Source organism: Argentina silus, assembly GCF_951799395.1.
Source record: "Argentina silus genome assembly, chromosome: 16".
Taxonomy (NCBI): domain Eukaryota; kingdom Metazoa; phylum Chordata; class Actinopteri; order Argentiniformes; family Argentinidae; genus Argentina; species Argentina silus.
The window spans coordinates 4,808,032-4,818,031 of NC_139670.1; the positions used below are offsets into that span (position 1 = coordinate 4,808,032).

At 44.9% G+C, this 10,000-nt stretch overlaps 1 protein-coding gene across 1 annotated transcript in view; it reads right to left on the reverse strand.

Annotated features, from left to right (window-relative positions):
* etv4 (ETS variant transcription factor 4) overlaps positions 1-10,000 on the reverse strand; it is a 32,764-nt gene that overhangs the window by 21,613 nt on the left and 1,151 nt on the right. The window contains exons 3-4 of the mRNA XM_083687267.1: positions 9,849-9,896; positions 2,790-2,843 (exon numbers count right to left, since the gene is read on the reverse strand). Of these exons, the coding sequence (XP_083543393.1) occupies positions 2,790-2,843; positions 9,849-9,896 (102 nt within the window). The remainder of the gene's footprint in view (positions 1-2,789; positions 2,844-9,848; positions 9,897-10,000) is intronic.

A 10,000-nucleotide genomic window follows, 5' to 3' on the forward strand; every position in this document is an offset into this window, starting at 1 on the left:
AGAATACATATCAGTGGCTTATTTTGTCAACCTCAACAACCCCTGGATTGTACATTACACTAACTCTCGAAAAATAATGAGGTAAACATATTCAGCGTCTAGAAGCCGTGATTGACATGTCACCGTGGCGCCTCCTCGCCTGCAGGGAGAGTAAGGTAGACAATAGGCTCTGTTCAACCAACAGCCTCATCTCAGACAACCCCCCCCCCCCGCACCACCACCACCACCACCACCACCACCACCACCCCACACCACCCCCCTCCTGAATAGTGAAACAGCAACCACCTCCCCCGTAATTATCACAATCTGGAAGTGTTCCACACCCCTCCCCCGCCCTCCCCCACTCCTATATATTCGACTTCAGCTCATTATTAGTAAGTAGGGTCTGTCCAACCAATAGAATCATACCCCCCCCCCACCTCCAAAAAAAGTCTAACATTCCCATGTAAAGCCACCACCCCCCCGATATCTGTCAATGCATGTTTAAAGGTGTTCAGTAAACAAGGGCCTCTGAGTGGTTGATTATTGTGTACTGTCCATCTGAAACGGCCTACATAGTATAGACAACAAATCTCCAAAGGACAAAGCTGTAACATTAACCTATGTTCTACATTATATAGAGCTTAATTATCCTCAAACACACGCTGTAGGTCAGAGGTATGGACATAAAGGATGTGTGTGTTTATATACTGTAACCTTCCCTCCATGGGAGTGTGCAGACAGAGTACGCTTGTTAGCTGTTATTGAGGGAGAAGGGAAGAGATTAGATGGATTTACCAGATGTGCAGGTATTGCACAATCTCTTGTCCCCCCCTCCCTCCCTCCCTCCCTCCCTCCCTCCCATCTCCTTCATCTAGCATTCCAGGGTGTCCCAGCTCTGCTTTTGCTCCGTTTGCTCTCTCTCTCCCCCCCCGTCTCTCTCTCTCCCCCCCGTCTCTCTCTCTCCCCCCTCTCCCTCTCTCCCCTTCTCTCCTTCTCTCCCCCCCGTCTCTCTCTCTCCCCCTCTCCCCCCTCTCTCTCTCTCCCTCCCTCTCTCTCTCCTTCTCTCTCTCTCCCCATCTCCCTCCCTCTCTCTCTCCTTCTCTCTCTCTCCCCATCTCTCTCCTTCTCTCTCTCCCTCCCTCCCTCCACGCCCATGCAGGTACCAACGTGACTCAGAGAACAACAATGTTTGATTTGCTGTGGCGCCTTTCAATGCAGCCTCAATTATTTTTTGTCACCCTGGATTATGACTTTGTTTGCCAACTCTTTATGTACAGTAACGCGCTTGGCTTCCGTGTCTGCGTTTACAAAACATCTGACTCACCTGTTAAGAACTACTATGCCATAAGGTTAGAGACGTTGATACAACAATGCATAACTGGCTATGGGAAAAAAAGATAAGGCTTTTTATACTCTCTTCTGGTTTCAATAGACTCCCTGCTGTTCTAACCACCAACACACAGATGAATATGTTTATGGTGGCCTGTCATCTCCCCATCAACTCAACTCAATAGAGATACTCTGAGAAGGACTCCCCCCATTGAAAATGAACAGCAGGATCCCTGTCTGTCAACCCGGGGTATGTCTCTACCGTCACTACTGTGTATAAGTGAGCTGCCCGTCAAACTGCACCCCCCGCGCCCCTCGCTGACCTCCCGGATCATACCAGGGTCAACCGTGAGGCAGAACGCTGACAGCTGATTGGCCAGGCCTGGGCGGGGTTAAGTAGACATGACCCCGGCGTGCCCTAGGGTTCATCCTGACTTCCTCGTCCTCTTTGTTGGGCTGGCAGACAGGAACAATATGTTCCACAGGGTATGTGTCACTGGCTTGAGGGGCTCCCTCAGTTGTGACTGGGGGATGGATAAATGGTACAATGTTTACACACAAGAGCTGTAGAGGGGAGGGGGGGTTGTGGTAGAGGGGGGAGGGCATTTCACTTGTTTATCAAACTAGCAGTATGGTTCATTTTCAGTTTTAAATTGTATTCTTTAAGCCTCTGCCCAACAAAACGGTTATGTTAAATCAAGATTTCCCTGAATTCACTCACACATTTTTGACTAAACCAATGAATGGCCAAACCCATAGATCTATGAATAGGATAGGAGAGGCCATGGAGGACACTGTTTGCAAAGCGCGGGCGCACACACGCACACCCACCCACACACACACACACACACACACACACACACACACACACACACACACACACACACACACACACACACACACACACACACACACACACACACACACACACACACACACACACACACACACACACACACACACCCACCCACCCACAGACCCACCCCCACAGATCCTCCTATTGTTTTGACACCCAACAAAAAGAGAAACCCTTTCAAATAGGACCAGAGCAGTTGTACAGCAGCAGAGGAATTTGCTTTCCCCGTTTTACACCTCAGTTCCGAACGCAGACAAAAGGCCATCTTTGTACCTGGCTCTCTGAATGATCTTCTACTGGTTTCCTGGGCTGCCCCATTCAGCTTTTCAAAGCCATGCAAATGGATGGAGGTACAATAGCAAGCGTCCAAATCCACCCATGATGACTAGGTCAACTATTATTAAGTGTCTTAGAGATACTTTGTCTCCAAGAGTGATTACTGTAACTTCCACAAGTACAGTATCCACACCCAGGCCTCAAGCAGTTTCACAACCTGAATCTGACCCCGAATCACATTTTTGTCTCTCTCTCTCTCTCTCTCTCTCTCTCTCTCTCTCTCTCTCTCTCTCTCTCTCTCTCTTTCTCTCACACACACAAATAAATTTGAAAGATGATTACTTACAGTTCTCGGAGTGAAAATCAGGAACAAACTGTTCGTCACTGTCAGGAACTTGAGCTGAAAGCAGAATGAAAAAAGAAACCATTAGATCCCTGACATAAAGTTGCCTTTATTTAATCGTGTGTGTGTGTGTGTGTGTGTGTGTGTGTGTGTGTGTGTGTGTGTGTGTGCGTGTGTGTGTGCGCGTGCGTGCCTGCGTGTGGGAGTATAGGTGTGTGTGTGAGGTTGGACTATGACGGTATTGATCTATATTGCTCATGGAAAAGGGCTAGAATCCTGGACAGGCAGGGAGGTGAATGTGGCTGGGCAGGAACGACCCAGGACCCAGGACATAGAGCTCATGTACAGGTTGAGCTTCCAACCAGGCAAGACTAAAGGACAGGCCTAGGCAGCAGGTTTACTTAATGGGCTGGGTTATGGAGGTTAGCATAGCATAGTGCTCACTCTAGGCTAATGAACAGGCTACATGACCCTGGGAGCTGTGACTTGGTTTGGGAGGTTTAAACCTTAGACTTGCCTACAACAGGTGACTACACTCAAACACCATTGTCTGTGGAAGATGGACATTGTTCCTGCGGTTATTGACTGTGCGAGTTGTTCAGGCTTGCTGTCTTCATCTGGGACTGAGCGGACCTTTGTGTGTGGTGATGGAGGGCCATGGTCAGGCTGCTACAGATGGATGAAAGCTAATGGTGATTTAAGGCTTTAAGAGGTGCACTTACAGTGGAGACAGGGTCACTCACACACACGCACTCACACACACGTACACACACACACAGACTATCTATTGACCCAAACTGAGAGAGATTCATAAATCAATAGGCTACCCTACACAGACTAAGCTAAAGCTGCCTCCCTCCCTCCCTCCCTCCCTCCCTCCCTCCCTCCCTCCCTCCCTCCACCCATAGGGTTCCTGTGCGTAAGTTGACATCGTGCTCTCTTTACGAATCCTGAATCTCTGACAGAGAACCACTGAGACATCTTTAGACCCTATTGACGTGAGCTGTGATCATGTTGGCAAGAAGTGAGCGCGTAAGCCATGTTGTTTACATGTTGTTTACATGTTGTTTACTACTGGGGTTGTTTGTGTCATGTTCCATCACTGATGAACCAGACAGAGTAAATATGCTAATGTAAACAAGGAAGGAAATCAGCCAGTCAAGAAGTCTGAAGTCACGACTCTCAGTCTCTGCTACAGTGTTACTAGCCGAGGACATTCTTGTGTCGTCTCTCAGTCCCTCCAGAGTCAGCCTGCGGAGGACATTCTTGAACAATCTAGATTGTCTGCCTCAGAACGGTGAGGTGTTCTGGAGTTCATCGCCTTCTTTGAAGCCTTTGAGAAATGGCTCTGGAGGTCAAACTAGAAGTGGTAGGAGAATGAGGAAGTCAGGGAGACTGGAAGATGAGAGGGAGAGTGGGGGCGAGTTGAAGGCAAGTTTGGGTTTGCAGCACTACTTAGACCTCGGTCACAAGGCTATCTATTTATTATGATTAGGAATGGAATGTCTTCTTTAAAAGTATTAAATTAGGGCTTTTTTTTTCTTTCATCATTCTAAATGTAATTCTAGTACAGCCAGTAGTTTCTGTCACAGCATATTTATACGAGTGCTTTGTTAACATTGTAGACAGTATGCATTCCTCCTCCCAACGCCCACCAGTCAGGAAACAATATACCGTACATTTACAATAAATACAGATTTTCATAGATTTCAATGCATATAAATTAAATAATGGACTTGTTTCAAAGATACAATTACTGCACCAATAGTAAAAAAACAAACAAAAAAAACCCAGCTTTCGGGAGATATGCTGACAGTGATATGCTGTGTAATTTGAGACCATCCCTTATCAATGGTCTGAGAGTGTCTGGTTTTATCATCTATAGGCCTCCACTGACTTGGTGCACTCGTTATGCAAACCCAGCCTATTGGAAACAGCCAGGTGCAAATATGATACTTCACAGTATTGTATTGGTGTGTTTGCAGAGATGTTCAGATCCAAATATGTCTACCATATCAATTGTCCCCTCAGGCAATGGACTTTGAACCACAAAAAAAATGTTGATTTGAAAAGCTCCATCATTCTATTTGACTGACAACGCCCCAAAAAGGGTGAGGGGGTCAAATGTAGCCGTTCAGCCATGAGCACACTGGCATTTGATTCGCTGTCCAAGGCTTAATGGCCTAAACCCTAAACCTAGTCTGCAGCCAAGGCCTGAAGCCTTCAAAACTGGCATCAGTCCAATTCTAAAGGTTTCTGGTCTTTTCAAAAGTGTTTCCGTTGCTTTGGCCTGGCATTTACGTCATGGTGCAAGTTAGTAAATTGGTAGGAAAAGTTGATGGCTATCATTAAATATCATGAACCCAATCTGACTATAATAGCCAACACAAACAATATTCACATCATCACATCACATGGTAGGCACATTTAATTCCCTCAACACACTGACATGTGTGTGAAATGATTTGCTGCAGGACCCGAAGTGAAAAGGCATATCATTAGGTATGTAATAACACATAATAGCTACTTTTTCCTCATTTTTCACCGAAAGGTCCCTTTAAATCATAAAGTAATCAAAGTTAAAACGATGGCATGAACCATCGTGCTTCCTTGTAGGAATCACCAATTACTGTGGCACTTTGGGATTTTTCCTTCCCAGAACCAGAGGAAGGGCAACTCCAGCGAACCCACAGACAGTACCTCAGACATCACTCACTCAGCCAAGTACAGAACACAACTAAACCTAGCCGAGCATTCAACCTCAATGGCCTACCCTCCCTCTCCCTCTCCCTCTCCCTCTCTCTCTCTCTCCCTCCCTCCCTCCCTCCATCCCTCTCACACACTTCATTCACCAGGCACAGCCACCAGACCATAAAACTCAGGCAGCAGCAGCACGGTCGGAAACCCCAAACGAAGGAACGGAGGGAGGACAAAAGAGGAAATAAGAAGAAATTCAAATCCACTTTCACGTACAGTACTTGTGCCCTGGTCGCTTCCTGTTAGGAGGAAACCGGATGATGGCGTTTTGGAGCATGTTCAGATAAATGACATTGATTTCTTATATAATGCCAGCGCGTCCTGTTGCTATACAGTAATACTATTACCCCCTTTTAACTTTTTCTGTCTTTTCATGCCCTGAGGGAAAGAACGAATAGGTTTTATGAGAAAGAGCAGAAGGCCAATATTTAGTCCAACCAGATCAAACAATAAATCATTTCCACTAGTTTCAACATGTCTAAAATGGAACATGCAGGATCTGGATCAAGGACAGAAAAGGAAGAGAGTAAAAAAAAAAAAAAAAAAAAAAACTTAAAGGATGTCTGCTCGTCAGTGAGACTGGCCCACAGACAAGAGCACAACCCCTGTGTGTGTGTGTGTGTGTGTGTGTGTGTGTGTGTGTGTGTGTGTGTGTGTGTGTGTGTGTGTGTGCGTGTGCGGGCGCTTGCGTGTGTGTGTGTGTGTGTGTGTTCCTTTCAGCAAATGTAAGCAGTAGGCCCTCTGTCTGTCTAACAGTGTGTGTGTGTGTGTGTGTGTGTGTGTGTGTGTGTGTGTGTGTGTGTGTGTGTGTGTGTGTGTGTGTGTGTATCCGATTTGCTTCCAGGAACACCTCGTCAAGGGTCTTTTAGATGCAAGTCAGCACAAGAAGGAAAGTGCGTTTATACGAGCGCAGACGCATGTTTCCCTTTTTTCTCTCCTTCAAGCCAGCCACCTTGAATGACTTTTTTTCTCAATGGGAGATCCTGTGGGCGGAGTCAGGGGCTCTCAGTCATATAAACCTAAAGGCCAATGACAAGACTGGACAAGCTGCTGAACGCTCGCCATCACAGATAACTTTCCTATCTCTCTCTCTCTCTCTCTCTCTCTTTCTCTCTCTTTCTCTCACCCCCTCCCTCTCTTTCTCTCCCTCTCTCTTCCGTTCTCTCTGGCAGAGAACGCCCTCCAGCCAACCGGGTTTTACAGTGCGGGTGAATCCCTCGTAACCACAATCAGTCATGATAAGGTCTTTAATTAATCCAACAGGAAAGGAGGGTTTCTGCCAGAAAAGCTTGAAAACAAGCGACTACTTCCTTAGGGGTTAAATAACACATTGATACAGTTACACTCCTAACGTCCTAACTCAGCTTTTTAAAAGGATAGTTCACTCTTAAATCACATTTCTACAATTAACTACATACACCAACAACAGTTAATATACCAAGACATAACATCATTATTTACTAACTTTCCTCCAACGGAAGGAGATGGGATCCACTTTGTGTGGACTACCCCTTTAATTCCCTCTAGCAATTTTCTTTTCTACCCAATGCTGTGTTAATGCAGTACAGCACCCAATGTCTATGTTTCCTTTATGGCTGAATACAATGTATTTGAATACAAATAAATGTCTGTCAAAGGATGAGACTTTGAGGCCGGTCTCATTGTTGTGTTTTTATTGGTGCTACTGAGTCTGTCTTTGTCTATGGAGCGCGGTGGTGTGAACTTGCCCCTCTGCGACGCTGCATGAGAATAGGTTAGGAGACCGTGGTAGAGAGGGCATTGTTTACCAGACATCATAAACAGTAGCTAGCTAGTCTGTCTGAGGGGGGGTACCAGGGCCGTTGGAAGAGCATAGCTGACTAGAGCAACCTTGACAAGTTGCTGAGACATTTACATTTACATTTATGGCATTTAGCAGACGCCTTTATCCAAAGCGACTTACAACAAATACATTTGTTTAAGTAAGTTTTTTTTTTACATTTTTTTTTACATTTATGGCATTTAAGCAGACGCCTTTATCCAAAGCGACTTACAACAAATACATTTGTTTAAGTAAGTGAATCATCTATCCATCAGTCATCATAAGAAAAAGTAATCAATGCTCGGACCAGGGGCCATAGGCAGTCACAATGCTAGAAGAAGGAAAAATTACTTCTTTTTTTTTTTTAACAGGAGAGAAACTTGTACAGGGGGGTAGTGGGGATGAAGAGGTCTTTAGGAGGGACCGTTAAGATGTAGCCTGAAGAGATGGGTGTTCAATCTACAGTGGAAGATTGGTAGTGAACGGCGGAAGATTGGTAGTAAACGTTGTGTGTGTCATCCACAAAGGTTTGGGGTCAAATCAAATTTGAACTCGCTCAATTCACTCAACAAATTGAAAATGGTCCATTGTTTTCTAGGACATCCATGTATGAATTGACTTGCGTCTAGTTGACCCCAACCCTGCTCTCTGGAGCACTTGACCTCCTCCTCTGAGTATAGACCGTCTGGTTATAGATTGTGTCTTGTGTGACTCCCTGCCAATAATTACAATGTCGCCTGAGACCTTGACCATGAAACTAGGTTCCATTAAGATAAGCCAGTCTGGGGCCGGTAATGCAAACATTACAAATCTAAATGTCTAGTGGCAACTCACAGACTACAGACGCTGTGTACTCACTGGCCTTTGTCAACGAGCACATCACTGGAAATATTACATCAGATACAGCAACCTATAGGGATTTCAGGTTGCACAATACATTACAGCAAACAACAGGACGTTATATAAGTTGCTGATAACTTTGCCGTAGCATCAACACAGCATCAGTTCTATTGATGCGTAACAACGTGACGTAGTTAATGTTAGTGGAAAGTCAGTTCAACAGTTTTTGACAGTTTAACATCTATACACCAGCAGTAGGGGGGCCCTTCAAAATAAATCGTCACGTATTTCTTATTCAAGCATTTTCTTAAAAGACTGCCTCCCGACTCCTGCACTCCACGTTGACCGAACATACCACACAGTCCTCATGACTCATACCTCAGTGCTTTTGTCCAGTCCTAGCTAGCATAAAACTGCTTCATTAGAGGCAGACGTCACGTTATGCTCTTAAAACTCAACAAGCTGACAATTGCTTCTGCCTGGGATCGTTTCATTGCTATGCGCCTTGAGTGACACACACACACAGAACTAACATACTGTTTGTTTGCATTGGCTGGGCTGTGCTGGGCTGTGCTGACTGGCACGTGGGCTTACAGTACATGCCAACATGGCCAAAATAGGGCATGTATATTATAGCTAATAATAAGGGGACTGTCTATGTTCATGGTAGACTTTTTTATTTTTTTTGTTCTAAATTCAATTGAATAAACTTTGTTGATCCACAGACAGGGAACATTGGTTTGTCACCAGCATCAGAAACATAGAGGCGCAGTATGCATATAGTCATGCATCAGAACAAAGGGACAGAACCGTTGTTGTCTTTGATGTAAGCTATCAGTAATAACCATGTGCGGCCCTATAGCATCGGAATGCTCTGTTCCCCCAAACATCTCCTCACCACAACCTTTACATACGTCCTAAACTGAAAATGTCCCGGTTTTACTTTACGAATCTAAACAGCACTCCACCCAGCCTTTACCCGCTGAGGTAGTATTCACCTTTCCTGGTGTCAACAGAAACAATAGCACACATGACGAGCCAAATGAATTGCCACTGTGGACACAATTTTACCGCCCTGCTTTCTCCTTCCAGGCCTTCGTGTTTGAACACATCTCGCAGATATTTACAGACATGACCTCTCGGCCTGTCATGACACAAAACTATTTGTAAGCTATTAATGGTTAGTGGTGGTGTAACAAACAGTCATGGCGTATATGGCTCTGGTATAACACAATTACATGCATAGCCCAGTTCAGCCAACTGGCTTTATCAACTAAAGAACCTCTGACAATGACAACAGTACTAGACAGGACTACACTAGACACTAGATAGTACAGAGTGCAGTAGATTACACACCAGATCTACACATATAGACTGAGTATGCCTGACTTTCATTTGAATATGTCAGTTAATCCTGACCAAGGCTGGTCCTGCATGGGTATTAAAATCAATGCCACTATTATTTAATAGAACAAGGGCATATTTTCCCGAGGTGCTTAACATAATTTTACCATTTGCTAAATTTAATTTGCTACTCTTTTGTCACACCACTCATGTGCATTATAATTTCCAAACACCGCAGACAAATAGCAATTATGAAGCTTAATGCATCTCCAAGACAAACATTAACATTAATATAAGTAAAATGCTGCAGGCAGTCTCACCTTCTGTGAGCCACGTCTCCTGAAGTTGGCTTAAATCCTGAAAGAGGTCTGAAAAAAGCATAAAGGAAAAAAAAAAGTATTAATATACCACAGAGCAGCGAGATCAAAGATGACGACTCATAAGAACGTCTGCAGTCTTGCGGGCAAAGGAG